Here is a 17,518-nt window from a genome sequence, read left to right as displayed (position 1 = left end):
TACAAAATATGAACCTATGTTCTTAAATATATAAAAAGTCGACAACTAACATACTAAAACTTTGTAAAATATATATATATGTATGTGCAGCAAAAAAATATATATAAAAAATATTAACATTTTAACCCAAAAATGTTAAAAAATCAATCATCTTTTCAAACTCAACAATTTAAGGACACTTGCAAATATGTCAGCCAGACAAAATATGCCACCTACTGAAATTCGTCGGAGTGAAAGACTTCAGAACAGGAATAACTCTCACCCCACTTACAGTAACACAAATTCTAATGATTCTAATTTTTTAGGGGCAAGACCCAAACAACAGCAGTGCCAATGGAGGAACCATTCCAATCAAAGGAGGAACAATTAGAGGAATTGTCGACATCTAGTGAATTTAGTACTGTACTCAGTTCCGAGACTGTTTCTGTTTTGTTGGATAATGATGTTACACCATTGGGAGATGATTTAGATATGTTTGATTTATCAGTATATCAAAACCAACAAGTCCCAGATATAATCACCAATGTGAATGGTGATTTTAAAGTGTTTAACTTCTCTTCCGTAACAATTTCACCACCCATGGTTGAACTATTTTCTAAAGGGTACACTTATGTGCCCAGGCAGAAACTTGACATCGTTAAAACTATTATAGACGTCAAATTGTTTGCAAGGAAGCTTAACTTCCGTTTAATGATGGGAGGTGAGGCATACACTGAGAAGGCCAAGGGATTCAGGGTACCAAGCACCTTTAATCCACCTTTGCATCCTTTAATATCAACATTTGAACAAATGTGTGAGTTGGACATTAGACAAAATTTTGCTCATAATCCAACTAATTTGAATAGTGATGTTCATAATAACTTTGAAGTTGAATGTCTTGAATATTTAAGATCTAGTAACACACGCATTTGTAAACCTGACAAAGGTGGTAGTTTGGTGATTTTTGACAACTCTGACTACTTTGATCGCATGATACATCTATTGAACACTTCTTCTTATTCCTTGAGCTCTAGATCAGAGACTAATAGGGCATATAGAATAATTAAGGATTGTATACAAGAAATGTTCATTGAAGGGAGGATTGACCAAGATTTATACAATTACGTTACAACTTTGTACCCTAGGTATCCATATTTATTTGGTATACCGAAAATACACAAGGACACAACCAATCCACCCATGCGCCCCTTAGTAGACGGGCACGGTTCACCTACTTATGCATGCGCTAAAGTAGTGGATGGGATATTACAAAGATATATTGCACACGAAGACCAGATCTGTAAGGATTCTTGGTCTTTTTTGACGAAAATCAATAAACTGGACTTTAATGCCCAACATAACTTTCTTACAGTAGACGTCAAAGACTTGTACACAACCATCCCTCACAGTATAGCCATGGAGTGGGTTGGTGAAATGTTAAAAAGAAGAAGAGCTAGTAACAGGGACATTGACTTAGTTAATGGATTACTCGATTTAATTCTTACTAACAATTTTTATGTAATTTTTATTTGCAGACAGTAGGTGTGGCAATGGGTTCCCCTTGTGGGGCAAGTATTGCCAACCTAGTTATGGCCTATTGGGAGCACAGTTATGTTTTTGATCACCATCTAGCCCAAGAAGGCATCATTTACTACACCCGTTACCTTGATGATATCTTCATCTTATTGGATGGCGATGAAGCTTATGCCAACAGGTTGGTGGATTATTTCAATAACACCACTGAATTCTTAGCTTTTACCTCTACATTTAAGTATGATGGTATTGCATATTTGGATATTTGGCTATCTAAGGACCTGACTTGATCCTGTTATATAGCAAAAATTTATAGGAAAGCCACATTTTCTAATTCTTTTTTACATTTTTCGAGTTGTCATCCTACTGTTCAGAAAAGAGCTGTTGTAAAAGGGCAACTTGTTAGAGCTGCACGGATAGTGAGCCATGACCCTGACTTTGTTAAAGAATGTGGACTACTAAAGAATATGTTTTTATGTTGTGGCTATCCTGTGAAAATGTTAGATGATCTCATCAGTATCAGATTTTATATGCCATTATTACAAGTTAGGAACCTTCATTACCAGGTCACTGATTTGGTTTCTGACAACAACTCGATGAGTCATTCCCTTGTTTTGCGGGACACTACACTACCTCTTAGATTTATTACTACCTTTAATATTGATACTGTTAGTTGTTGGAACATTATCAAGAAAAATTGGGATTTATTTAAGGTAGATCTGTTTTATGAAGTTGGGGTTTTGTCCTCAAATTACATACAGGAAAGCCAATAATTTAAAACAATATTTGAATACCAACAAAGGGCTTTGGCATGTTCAAATGCCAAGCATGCAATTATTGTAAATACATCATTGAATCTAATAGGTTCAAAGTCCATAATAGACATTTTAAGTTAAGGTGTAGAACCAATTGTAATTCTACTATGTTAGTTTATTTAGCTCTATGCCAAAACTGTTTTATATGAACATATTTACTATTAAGAAGGAGAAATTAGACAACGCTTTGGCTAAACACGTACTTGCCTTTCCTGACCACAAGTTTAAATTTATAGTTATTGATCAGGTTTGCCAAGATACCAGGGGTGGCCCAGTACAATTTATATTAGAAGAGCACAAGTTATTTTGGCAGATAAGACTTAATGCATACCATTTTCCTGCTTTAAATGATTATTGTTCCATTTCAAGTGTCCTTAAATTGTTGAGTTTGAAAAGATGATTGATTTTTTAACATTTTTGGGTTAAAATGTTAATATTTTTTATATATTTTTTTTGCTGCACATACATATATATATTTTACAAAGTTTTAGTATGTTAGTTGTTAACTTTTTATATATTTAAGAACATAGGTTCATATTTTGTATATACATGTTTCACATTTTGTGTATTTAATTAAGGTATGACATTTATAGTTGTGTCTGAGTTTTCGATGTTGGGTACATTTGACTTTAAATGTAGTTTGCTTTTTAATTGCTAACAGCAGTTCTTAATTGTCTTGTGTTATTTAATGAAGACTATTTTTCACAATGTATCATTGTCTGAAGAAGTTTGCTTAAGAAGGCAAATGAAAAGCACTTTACATTATTAAACTCTAGTATTAGCAGTTCGGTTTGCCGTTTTGTCATTACAGCTTTTGGTATAATATTTTAGGGTATTGTCGACTGTGACCCATAGGAGTTTTGTGTGAGTATCTGGGGATATAATTGTGCCATTGTTGCAACTTAAAGTAAAAAAATGGTGAGGAGGATTTACAAGTGGGGGGGGGAGATTAACAGCTTTGTTTTGTTGGGGTTTAAGAGAAGCTGACAGTTTGTGAACCATTTTTCTACATCATTGAAAGTATTCTGGGTTAGGGTCATAAGCTCAGTTGAGGAGGAGGCGGTACAGATTAAAGTAGAGTCGTCCATGTATTGGATGCAGGTGGCCTTGGGAGAGATGGTGGGTAGGTCACTGATAAAGACTGAGAAGAGCAGTGGTCCTAGTATGGAGCCTTAGGGGACTCCTAGAGTAGTGGGTAGATGTGTGGATAGGGTATTCTGCCATAAAACTGCTTGTTGTCTATCAGACAGATAAAATTGGAACCATTTAATTGAGCTGCTGTTTAGTGACAGTTTCTTCAGGGTATGAATAAGTAGTTTGTGATTGACCATATAAAAGGCCTTAGAGAGACCTAGGAAGAAAGCTGAGGTAAGTTTGTTATTGTTTCAGTTGAGGTTAATGGAGTTAGAGAAGGATAGGAGGGCTGATGTGGTGCTGTGGTGTGGCCTAAAACCATGCTGAGAGTTGGCCAGTAGTTTATTCTGGGTCATATTCTGACAATAATAGTGCATTAATTGGTTGTGGATGCACTTTTCCATTATTTTGGCCAGTGGTGATAGTACGGCTATTGGTCTGTAGTTTGAGAGGTCTAATGAGTTCCCTTCCTTATGAAAGGGGAATAACGTGGGAAACCTTCCAGAGAGAGGGGATAGTGGCTTCAGACAAGGCGCAGTTTATTATAATAGAAATAGAGTATGCAATGGTATCTGCCCCTTTCTGTAGATATTCTGGTGGGAGGAGATCAGCTGCTAGGGGTGGTGGGCTTTAGTTTGTTAATTAGAGATCTGATGGTAGATGTAGATACAGGCTGGAAGTTAAAAGGGAGTGGGGTAGTGGTTGAGGAGGAATTCTGAAAGGAGCTGGTGGGGGGGGGGTAGTTGGCTAGCTAGTGACTGGATGGTTTTGGTAAAGAAATTGTTAAAGATGTTTGCAGTTTCCTCAGGAGTTTATAGGTTACAAGCTGATGGGGTGGGAGTGGTGGTTTGGCCGGGGTGGAGCAATTTGTTTATGCCTGCCCAAAATTTTTGAGGTTTTGTTCTGATGTTTTTGCTGAAGGCATTGACAGAAGTTTTTTTTGTCTAACAATGTGGCTTTCTTGGTATCATTCCTTAGCTGCTGGAATTTAATATGGTCGAGTGGGTCTTTTGAGGTGTGCCATTTGTCCCATGCTTTGTTTCTTGCTATGACTTTGGTTTTGGTTACTTTAGGGTGAGGGGTGAGCAGCCTGGGAAAAGGGCCAGTATCCACAAGGAGGATAAGGGTTTTCCCCTCATTGCACATGCCTGCCAACCTACTCGGGCTTAGCTATGCAATGGTTATCAGTGAGGCTATGTCTCTTACTTTCACAAATGATGTAATCCCTGAAGACTGTCTGCTCCCATTTGAAGCCACCTTTCCTGTGTAATCTCCAGTCTTCCCCAGGGACATCCCCCTTGCATATGCCCTACACTCACCTCCTAAAGACAGGGAAGCTGATTAAGCCATGTCATTCCAGTCTGCTCATATGCCACTTTTATCAGGTGCCCATGTCACAAATCAAACTGGTATCCCATGGCTTGTAGTCCTTACTTTATCCAGTGGCTAACAGTGTTCCAGTTTGTTTGACTCTCTTCATTATGACTTCCACAACAGTCCTTGTTGTGGTTCCTTAGTTACTTGTCTGGAAGGCAGGAAGCCGTTAAATGGCAACATACCTGCTCATCCATTCAACCAGTTACTACAGGTGTCCCTCAGGGCTCTATTCTGGGTCCTCTCCTACTTAATATATTTATTAATGACCTCCACACCTCCACTCACCATGCTAGCTTAGTTGAGATGCAGACAAGTCAACATTAATATGAGCAGACTCAACAATAAATAAGCTCCAAGGCATTACCCAAAAATCTTTCTCATCTGTAGAAACCTGGCTCAAAGAATCAAATCTCCTACTCAACCCAGAGAAAACTAAGTTATTGCTTTGTACCTCAAAAAGTTGCCAAAATCAAAAGCAATCTTTTACAATAAAGTCAGCGAATAATATTGTCACTAAAACTGTAACTTACAGTAAACTTCTAGGCGTTATAATAGATGACAAACTTAAATGTGACTAGCATATACTGCACACCATTAAATCTGCACACCATTAAACCTATACACCAGAAACTAGGATCCTTTTATAGGATCAATGAATTCCTTACAGATACTGCAAGAAAAACTCTAGCCACCACCTTCTTATTGCCGACTGTCTTTAGGCCACTCCTATCCTAACAAACTTAAACAATACTCAAAGGGAGAAACTTGCTTCCTGCTACAATAAAATATCTAAATTTGCCACCAATCTTCCTCATAGGACCTACCACTGTTATAACTTAAAGCAATTAATCTGGCTTGAAGTATATAACTACATAACATTTTCACAACTAACTACAGCACACAAACTAATTCATCATCCAGAAAAATGTCCTGCACTACAAAACTTATGACTGCCCTACCGTCCAGCAAGGGACCCCAACTCTAGTAACACATTCTTATTTCTTACAAACAAGTCAAATAATGTTGCAGGAGACTTGCTCTACTCCCAATATGTTGCTAAACTCTGGAATAGTATTCCCACACAAATACAACTCTCCAACAAGCTCAATAGTTTGAAACCACTGCTTAAACAACATCTTAACCAATCCTGGTTCTGCACATGCTCATCACCATGTTAAGACTTTGTGCTCACCATACAGTACACTCCAAATACTCTCCTTAAACAGAATACTCTCAACCTGTCGCTGAAATGACAAAACAACTGTTATATCTAACTTCAGCCTGTACAATCCACTAAGTTGTATGTTCTCTTTAGTAACGCCCACCTCTGTAAAACCTTAGAATGTATAAAGTTAACTACTGTTTGTCTATAATTGTAGACAGAAATGTAACTGCTCTGTGTTTAACTGAAACTTACTATAATGCAATGTAAGCAAATGGTGCTTTTCTCCCTGGGCCTCCACTGAAAATGGGAATTACCCAGTCGGACTTTCCCAGTAAATGAAGACATGTAAATAAATAAATAGTTTTAAATTCTAAAGCCAAAAAGATTAAAGATGAGAAAGCCTAAAGTAAATTATAGAAAGTGACTTTTGCTAAATATATATATATATATATATATATATATATATATACATATATATATATATATATATATATATATATATATATATATATATATATATATATATATATATATATATATATATTTATACACACACACATACATGTTTGAAAAATAAACAAAATAAACACCCACATACATGAATGTGTGTATACATAAATATGGGAGGAATTATTTATGTTGACTGTCTAATATGGTCAACAAAACAGCTAATCTACAACTGTGTGTGATTGCTACATTACTTGGGTTATGCCATTTCACTGATACTGTGCAGTCTGACAGTTGGCAATACATAATTAGCAGGGGGTGAGGAGGCATAGGCTGGAGGGCTTCCCTCCTGCAAAAAAACATTGTTTAATAGATGCATGCTCCAAACTTATGTCTTGAAGCATGCATAATTCCATGTCATCTTTTTTTTCTGTCTTTGAAGTTACACAGTCTTCAAGTAAAGGATAAATAGTTGGTTTCTGTGCAAAACTCGGTATTCTTCCATTACTAAAAGATTGGCAAGTTGTGAGTACGAACATATTGCAGGCGGGGTGAAAGGTCAGCGCCCCTGACCTGGATGATGTTCAGGGTTTGTCTATCTCGAGGCATTCTTTTCAGTCTTTGTCTACAGGATTTCTCAGCTTTGTTAGTTAAAAGTAGGAAGAGGCATGTAGTTAGCTTCTTTTCACCATGTTGGCAAGACTTCTTCAGTGCCTTTGTAGTGTCTGTAGCAGTTCCACAGTGCTGCTGTAAGTACACCATGGAGTAGTTGAGATATTGTTGAGTTGTGCACCCAGAAAAGGCACATTAGAACAGGACAGAAACACTAAGGTGACAATTTCCTTTGCATTTAAGAGAGGCAGCACATAAGCGTTCATCTGTACAGACTGTTGTATGAAGACGTGAGATTCTGTTCAGGTTGACACACACACTAGAATCATTGGCATTTCTGTGGAATTTGGGCAGCTTCAAGGAGTTTTCTAAATGTATAAGTTCCATTGCTGTTCCAATAGCACAAAATAATGTCACACAAAGAGGATACAGTACATTTACAGCATTTCTTCATAAAGAAAAAAGATTTAAGTGAAGTTTACCGAGGAGACATAAAGACAAACGCATTTATGTATTTGGAACAGTTTAGGAAAGACACAATAAACAGATCTGAATTGTAGCTGCACAAAATGGTTCACATTTCATGACAGTAACTATGCTCAGTTAAGGTTTGACATCCACTATCAAGCACCGAGTGGACTGACTGTAGAAACAAATTGTTACAAAAAACGTTAGTAAGTTTGAGCATAAATAAGACACCTTGCACCCATGTGGTAAAACCAATGAAACAACATGGAAGGTGTTTCTTTAAGTTGTAATCTATACATTGTAGATTAGTCTCTCTGGATATTTCTGAATATATGAAATGTATTTTAAATCTGTTATTGTATGATTTGTAGCATTTTTATACTGTTTGCAACAAAAGGGGTTAATTTAAAGATTATTTGGATAACCACTCTTGAAATGTAATTGGAGAAGATATTTGAATTTTGACTATGAATGAAGATGAATTAACAATCTCTCCTTTTCCACTTTGTGGAAAAGTGAGAAAAAGCAAGACAGTAAGTTGTTTTCAGAGCTTTATTACAGCTACCTGGTAGACTTTAATTGATATGTTTCTTCTGCATGCTAATAATGTTATCTTGTCTGGTAGTTGGCTTACAGGACTAAAGAACTGCTAATGAGCTGTTTGCTATGGATTAATTCCCCTAAGCCTTTATTACTTAACTGTGTGACACTGAGCAAGTCACTTAACTAGACAGCACTCCCAGGCTGTCTAAAAAAAAGTCCACGGAGATCAGTGATCTACCCCGGAAAACAAATACAAATAAATTAAATAAAACTGAACACATCTGGATACATGCATATTTTCACTGATCACACAGATTTTTCTTAATTCCATCATCTCTGTCAGTCTGCATATACATTCAGAGTTACACAGGTGGATGATTCTTAACTCTTGTATTAGCTGTTGAATTGTCACTGTCGTATACATAAATTACCATTGCCTTTACTGTGTTTTTATCTCAGAAATATATATATTCCTGAAATTTTATGTATTCTTTATATATGACAGCATTGTGTTCACATATACTGTCTTGTAATATGTGTGCACGTTAGATGACTGTGTATGTATCCAGACATGTTCAAATGCATTTTCTCTAAAGCATTTACATTGTGATAACATTCTTTGTGGGGCTTCTCTTCTCTTGCCAGTAATAAAAATGCATTATAACTAACTGGAATTTGGAACCTCCTGGCAATCAAATAGAAACAAATAACTAAACATCTAAATGACAACAGTGTTTGCTCTTGTAATGGAGTGAAAATATGTATTTTGTACAGGATGAGAGTAAGGTCTATGTTACAAAATCTTAGGTTTTAATTAAGTAAGGTGTGCTCTTAGTCTGTGGAAATTGAATGACATCACTCCCAATAGCAAATGAAAGTAAGTCTCTTCTGCAATAAATGAAGATGCTACTTGTGTCAAATAATTGTGCCATATAAATGACACCCAAATAAGGATGGTATTGTGAGATTATGATGACAGACATATTCATAAATTGCAGGTTCTTTAGACTGTAAGTATGTGTTTTGCAGACACAAACTACAAGTGTTTCATTTTGGAAACAAATGAACAAAACTGTATAACCTACCAACACAGCCATTTTCTCCAGGCAGGTTCTGATACCCTAGATGACAGATGCACAAGAAAGAGCCCAGTGTGTTCTCACAAAAGCCATGGCTTCCACAGATTGTTTCATTTACACATTCGTCCATATCTGTAAAAATGAAAATTAAAACGTTAAAACTCCTTTGTTATTCTACAATGCAACCTATACATCATATATGTCTACGTTGCTTTATCGGTTTCAAGACTTCCAAAATTATATGGACGAGACCATATGATCAAAGTTTCAAAACTTAAAAAGCAAAATAAACACATAAATAACACAAAAAGCCCTTCCTTCAATATATATATATATATATATATATATATATATATATATATATATATATATATAAAATGAGGCGGTACTTAAACTATGAGGAGAAATTTAGTTGTGTGATTGTGGAGTTAGTATATTTAAGTTAGGGTGGTATGGAAGGGTGCAAGGGTGCTTGCCACCTGCAAAAAAAAAAATGGTTTTGGAGATATATTCAGTCTATGTCACATTTTCAGTGAATTTTTTTTTAAATCTTTTGTGTTTTTTGATGAAATCTGTTTCAGATCAAATGTGCCATACTTTTTCATTGATGAAATGTGTTTTAGATGAAATAAGCCTTAAGCATATATATATATATATATATATATATATATATATATATATATACATATATATATATATATATATATATATATATATATAGATATCTAAACAGATATAGACAGATCTAGATATATTCATACATGATTGCAGGTCTAGTAGTCAAACAGTCGTTTGCTCTACAGCCAAATTTGCCCAAACAATCAGTCAACTGCTCCTTTGGTTGACTATTATATGCAGCCACTGTTGGACCTGAGTGCTCTTTTGTGGCAGTTGTACAACCATTTAGTTGGCATATGTAAATAAGAGGTATGTGGGGAAAGCCTTCAGGACAGGGAGTATGGTTCGATTTTTTAGCAGGTCTTGATTTTTAGTGATTCTAAGAGCGGTTAGCCTTAATTTGCAATTGCCAAAGTATCTGATATATATTTAGTCTGCAGGCTGCATGGTCAGCATATTTTTGTTGACTAAGTGATAGGTGGCAATATCTGTGTGTCTCTGTCTGTCTGTATATCTGTCTGTCTATCTAGCTTGTCTAGAAACCATTGACTTTTAATGTACATTTCAAAACTTTGATAAACGTAAAACAAGACTTTTTGTGTGTGTGTTGGGAGGCACATGAACCCCTCTCCCATGAACATAAATCTACTAATCCTGAAACATTGCAATAGTGGAGAAACTCCCCCAACCCCAGTATCACCAGATCTCAACAGAACATTATCACCACCACTGGTTCACCCCCTCAACTGCACCACCTTACTCATGTACGATAACCCTAACTCTACACATTATGTTACTAAAAACCTTTTCCCTAACATGACAAGAGGGCACAGAAAATACACACCCCAACTATACAAAACAGTAAATCTCTCTCCTTACCTAACCCTAACCCTAACGCTTACCTACCCCTTCCTCTAACTCTGACCTATGGATGCTCACACATGCACACTAACCACTATAATCTTTTCAGACAAACAATTGTTTTCCTTCCTGCCATGGCAGGGCTAGCCACCTGAAGGTATAAACCTTGGCCCTAGATGATTGTCACTGATAAAGTGACACCCCAATCCCACGTAAAAAAATAGGAAAAACAGCTGTGGATGGATGGATTATTTTCCTGCATACTCCTACTTATACAAGCAAACATCGAGTCATTTATGAATTCAGCCTTTTAATACGCACAACAACATTTTCAGTCAAATCAGGTAGAGATATTTTGAGTTGTCGGTATGCAGATACATGTAAATTTTATCTACTTACTATCTGTTCACCAGGTAAATGGACTGCTTTATTCACCCTTTTCAGTCACAACCCAAACTCAAAGAGCAGAAAACACATCAAAGTCTTTCAAGTCAACAATATTATATGCAAAATGAGTGCGTGGCAAAATTCAGAACATAATGGTAATATTCAATACAGATAGGGTAAGATTAAACATTTACGTCAGAGTGCATTGAGAAAAACAAAGAAAAAATGTACACAATGCAAGCTAAGTTATACATAAAATACATAGCAATCTTACATATAATACATAAACTATATGTGTGTGAAATATATGTTTATAAGATGCTGAAGAAAATTTCTTAAATATATTCTATTATTCATGATATGGGATGGAAAAAATGTATATATATATATATATATATATATATATATATGTGTGTCTGTGTGTGTGTGTGTGTGTGTGTGTGTGTATATCTCAGAAATAGATATACAATATACAGATAAATATGGATATCTACATCTAAAACTATATATAATTGATATATATATATATATATATATGTATATAAATAATTCAGTTCCAGTTTACCCCTTTCACTCACTCCTGTGTTCCCTCCATTGAATCATTAAACTTTCTTTCCTCAAAATTACTATGGATCACATCTTAGAAGTTTATCCAAAACCAAAAGCAGTAGCTCCATGGGCCAAGACAACATACTAGGCTGTCCCCTACTTGAGATAAAGTACAGTATTAATGAACCCTTCCTAAATCCTTTCATCTACAGTCTCACTGTAAGATATGTACCTGCTCTCTTTAGAACAGTTGTCATGGAGCTCCCTCCACAAGGGCAGCTCCATCATAGACTCTGGCAGTTGTTGTCATCATATGCAAAGATTTTGGCCAGCCTCATAAACAGCAAAAATCAATGAACTCCTCACCTCTAATTCATTTGGCTTTGCAAATGGTAGAAAAATCTCCTCAATCTGGTTGACAAAGGCTATTCTGTCCATTCTGCCTATGTGGGCCTCACTAAATTCTTCAGTATAATTCTGTCCATTCTGCCTGTGTGGGTCTCACTAATTCACTTGTGATTACCCTATGCTGGCATTATTAACAAATTCAATATTTACACGTAACCCCCCCCCACTGTTACCCTTTGGCTTCAAATTGGCTTTCTGAGTAAATGCACTTAATAATGGACTGTTGTACCCTTTCCTCTAAAAGGCAATTAACAAGGGGTATCCTGCAGGACTCTGGTTAAGGTGCTGCATTATACCATGACCCCCCATTAATATTCCAAAACGTGCATGCTGATTGGCCAGCGTGCACGTTGTAAATCAACTTATACTAATGGAAAAAGGTTCGGTCGCCCGGACTTTTTCCATTAGTATACTGTCTCGCTATGCTAAAAGAGTTTAACATAGCAACACAGGTTTAAAAAAAGCAACGGAGTTTAAAGCTGTCTCGCTATGTTAAACTCATTTAATATAGCGACACAGTGTGTAAAAAGCAACGGAGATCTTGCTTTTTTCAAACCTGTCTCGCTATGTTAAATGGGTTTAATATAGCGAGACAGCTTTAAAATAAGCAACGGAGATCTCCATTGCTTATTTTAAAGCTGTCTCGCTATGTTAAACCCATTTAACATAGCGAAACTGTAAAAAGCAACGGAGATCTTGCTTTCTCCGTTGCTTTTGGCCACAGCTCTGATGTACTGCGTAGGCATGCACAGTACATCAGAATTGCCGCGGATTCCAGACAGCTGCGGAAGGGCAGCAAAGAGGCATTATACAATGCCATTATTTAAGAAAAGTAATTATTTCTTTTCTTAAATAATGTCATAGTATAATAGCAATAACCGACTTCTGGGTGTGGGTAATGCGGGATTTACCCACGGTTGTCTTTGTTTGGTCACTCGGGCTCGCCTTGGGACCAAACCACGCCAACCATGGGTAAATCCCGCATTACCCACACCCAGGCGTGGGTTATTGCTATATTGATTGATTAATATGAAAGGGGAGTTTATTCCTTTATTAAGAGATGTGATGGGTTAGATATTTATCATGCCAGCAGGTCATGTTTATGGAGCAATTAATATTGAAATGCCTGATGTGACTGTCAGGTTTATATGTAATTACTCTGCATACAGTCAAAGAAAACATTGAGCAGCAAAGCCCAGTCTCCCAACTGTTCCAGGGCACTGTGTAAGTTGGCGCTCACTAAAGCAATTATAAGTCAGCACTAAAGTGTAAAATTAACGCCCTTCCTTATATCGGGCCTTGTTCAATTATTAAAGATTGTCCAAAGTATATCTGTCTCTCTCTGTCAGGTCAGCTGATCCAATGTCCTAGAATCCTGAGTGGCTGAAACACAGAACATGTAGGCAATGTTACCGAATCCTCCACAACACAAGACAACCCTCCTCAAGGCCATATAGAGATAAAGCCATACTGAGGCCAAACATATAAAGGTCAGGGAAACAACTCTACTCACTCAACCAGTCAGGAACCAGTCAGGAGGACCACAACAACCTCCACAGAAATCCCACAAGCAAAACACACCGCAATCACAAAAAAAACATAGGGCAAAAACAAAAGATCACCGGCAAAGCAGCAGAGACAGAAGCAGCGAGGCCTAAGTCAAACAAAGCAAAACAAACTGCCGTGCAAAACCTTACTCCACAAACTCACAAAACAGAAAACACCAGCCACACTGGGAATACAACACTAGCACAGGCACACTGGAAAACCGCCACCTATCACACCTGAGGTCTGCTCATCACGAGACCAACGGAGAGGGACACGGTGAACCCAGGCAAAGGTAGGATCCAGCACCACAGGCGTCACTCAAGGTCCTCTCCAAGGCAGACCAGTGCCGAAGCTCAGTCGTGTCCATGGCTGAGAGACGAACTCAGGCATTGCCTGAAGGGACTACATGAAACCTGCATAAGGGAGCTCCGAGAGCATATGATAAAGGCTGATATGCTCATGGCCCACCATATCCCTTGCTGAGAATGATGCATCAATATGAATCAACCATGAATGATGGCGGGAAATTGGCAAAAGCCTTCAACACTGGTGTCATTGGGAGGGTGTCATGCAAGCCAATCAATGCCTATTTTTAACTAGCCCACGTCTCTTCCACCCTGGCTCCTTGCGCCTTTTACCCAGGACTTAAAGGCTCTTGCTACCCCATAGTGCCTTTGTTGGGGCAAAAAGACAAAGACATACCCAAGTAGCAAGGTATCCAGGAAAGAAACAAAAGGATAAGAAACCTCAGAGCCTAGTCTCAATGCCCAGAAACACACCTCAACTCTGCCCTCAGCAACTCTCGAAGATGAGAACGCCGAGACAACTTGCAGTGTCTTAGAAGCCCAGTTCAGGGCAGCACCTTCTCCCTACACTACCATACTATGAACCTACCCCATAGCTAAAACTACCACGAGTATACGAATAACAAAGGAGAGGCCAGTATAAACACGCCCACCTCCAGTTGGTACATCAAACAACAAACATCAGAGACTATCCATGAAAGTCCAAGTGTGGGTAACAGTGGAGTAAAACTGCCTCAGTTTGCAACTATGCTACAGAAACCCTCCCCCTACCCTCCCACTGAGAAAGACCACAGAACTGGAAAAAGGGAAGGAAGGTCTCTGGAACACCATTATATTAGGCGACTGGCACTGCTTGACTTATACTGGGGGAGCATAGCCAAAAGCCAGCCTACTAGCCAAAGGTTCCCTAGAATTAAAAACCTCAAATGCAAGAACACAACATTGCCTCAGAGGAAAATGGAAAACATACTGGACCTGATCATCACCAACATGGCAGTATCATATCCCCAGAAGGGAATCTATCAGACCATATCAGACCACCAAAACAAATCTCATTGGACAATTGCCTAAAACCCCATGAAAAAATACTCTAAAAAAAAAGTTAATCTAACCGAAACTTTCCTCCTCAAAACTGAAAATTGGACCTTCATAAAGCCCGACCTGCAGAAGAAAATGGCCAGACGCAGAATCACCCTAGCGCCAATGATGGAACCCTCCACCAATGCAAATAAAAACAAACCCAAAATAAACAGGCAGAGATCCTGCATGGGCAGGACCCAACCCGTGAAATACAAGACAAAACAAACTAAAAAATACTAAATGATACAAATAAGAAAGGAAATCCCAAGCAAAGAGGCAAAATTAAAAGCACGGGGCATCAAAACTGGCAAATAACCAGCCAAGGCCAGCTTGAGAAAAAAATTGAAAGGGAGGCTTTTTACATCACAAGCATTTTTAGTTATGTTTCTGAATATGCTCAGGGGTGGTGATAATGGCTCAGAATTAGTCAAAATGACAAAATACTGTTCAAACCTGGCAAAACCCAGGTTCAAGACCAACATCTTCTCCACCAGCTCCTCCCCTCCTCCGAAATGTCTCCCAACAGCAGTGCCATCTATCCCAGCCTCAGGTATCCCTGACATCAGGTAATCTCACGCCCTCCCCAAAGCAAATGCAGCATCAATGGGGGTGTGGGACTCGTCGGGCATGAACTCGCAGAAGAGCCCCGAATAAATTCAACTACAAACACAAAACAGCCTTTCTACTTCAGCCTTCAAACAGAGTACTACTGTCCACAATACCAACAGCTACAGTCTCCATAAAGGTGGTGATCCTGGAAACTCAGGCCCCTATTGCCCAATAAGCCTGCTTGGTCTGCAAAGCTATGACTATAGCAATGGAAGGATCATAGAAGAAATAATAATATTATCATAAGACTACCTACAATCTGGACCTAAAAGAGTTCAGCTTTGTTGAGGCAGATCCTGCCTCTAAACCTGCTTTTCTTCAGAGCAGAGCAGTCACCCATGATTGAGTGAGGGGAAACAGTCACCATGGCCCTGCGCAAAAGAAAAAAGCCTTCAACCCCACTCTGGGGCATTATAGATAGCAATATAGCAAATATAACCCTATGTCACTAGATGGATAACCAAACTGTAAAAGGACAGAACCCACATGGTTAGAATTAGAACCAACATGTCCTCAACCAGTTACAAGTGGTGTCCCCACAGACTCAGTCCTGGGGTCTCTCTCTTGTTGTTCCATCTTTTTCGGAGAGTACAGGTATACAGTAAGATTCAGGTGGCTGACCAGGTCTGAATGTGGACTGTGACTGGCACCATAGCGGACTCTCCAGCCGCACACAGCCATCTCCAAAGAGGGAAAAAGGCCTCAACAGAAACAGAGTCTGGTGAAACAGGCCATTAAAACCATGCTAAGAGCCAAAAGCCATCCTTTGGCAAAAAAACAAAGTGCCAAAAAGTGCCTCCACATAGGTAACAATTTATAAAGTATTAAACCATAAAGATTAGGGGACCCACCAGGGACCCAGTTGATAACAATCTTCTTTTTGGCTTAACCCATTCCACAAAGTGGTTAGAAAAACATTTATATAGCCCACCTAATCATAGAAGGATTCACATCTAGATCAGGGGAGTCCCTGCGTGCCTCTTACTCATCCCTCTCAGCCAGTATAATTGAGTACAAATGCCCCTTTGGGATGTTACCTTGCAGACACCAGCACTGGAAAGACCCCCCCAAAACCTCATCAAAGGGAGGATCAAGGGGCCAAAGCAGATGCCATATGCTGCCCAGTTGACTCTACTCAGCTCATACATACGCCTGTTCAGGAAGCGATCTGCTATCTGTGCCTATGCCAAAAGCAGGTCCAACCTGGCATTAATGGACATGCTGCACCTCCAGAAAATCCAATCCCATCGATGAGACTGAACGAGGACCACTTGACTAAAATAGGATGCTGGAGGGACAGGACAGAGAGAGGCTCCAGATTCAGAGTCGTCCAAGTCCAGGAATCCCAGGGGCCCAGAGTAGGCACTCTCTTCCTCTGAACAAGGAAGATGGATGGAAGTGGATGGGAGTTGTGGGGATGCAGGTCTGCTTCCTTATCACTTCTGTGTCACTGTTACAGGCACAGTAAAGGGCAAAACGAAAAGGGCATAGCAAAATAAATTAAAGGGTGTGGAAGCCAAACACATTCTGGCTAGGCTTATAAATGCCCTAGGGCAGATAGCCTAGTATGAACCTATGAACCTAAGTGACATACTCAAAATGACACACTAGGCAAATAGACGCTGAGGGAAAACAAACCCTGGGCTACAGGAAGCAATTCATTAACAGCTTATATGATTAATCCTCTGCACTAACTGCACTATTCATACTACTAGCTGTTTTGTGGAGATGATGGAGTCTAGTAGGATATGATCTTTCATGGCATGGAAGGGTAAGAATATGTCACCATACTCGCCTCTATGAGATAAAATATTGTGTGTGAGTTTTTATTTTATCTGCATAGTTTACGATGCTTAGTTCTGTGATTTTCCAGTTATCTGCAATTTAAAAATTTCTTTGAAAATGTACCACACAAAAATGGTCCTGCCTTTGTAACAACCGCATTACTAAAACCCCTTAGTATTCTAAATTTTATTGCAACTATTATTACAATCCCAGTGA

The 17,518-nt window shown here is 38.4% G+C and overlaps 1 protein-coding gene across 1 annotated transcript in view; it reads right to left on the bottom strand.

The window, feature by feature from the left end:
* Positions 1-17,518, bottom strand: part of LTBP2 (latent transforming growth factor beta binding protein 2) — a 3,457,946-nt gene that overhangs the window by 300,900 nt on the left and 3,139,528 nt on the right. Inside the window, exon 28 of the mRNA XM_044074624.1 lies at positions 9,159-9,284. Coding sequence (XP_043930559.1) covers positions 9,159-9,284 — 126 coding nt within the window. The remainder of the gene's footprint in view (positions 1-9,158; positions 9,285-17,518) is intronic.

The sequence above is a fragment of the Protopterus annectens genome, chromosome 6.part0 (assembly GCF_019279795.1).
Source record: "Protopterus annectens isolate FY-2018-M chromosome 6.part0, PAN1.0, whole genome shotgun sequence".
In the NCBI taxonomy this organism is placed as follows: Eukaryota; Metazoa; Chordata; order Ceratodontiformes; family Protopteridae; genus Protopterus; species Protopterus annectens.
Note: the sequence above shows the minus strand (reverse complement) of the source record. Positions and strands in the feature narration are given on the sequence as shown.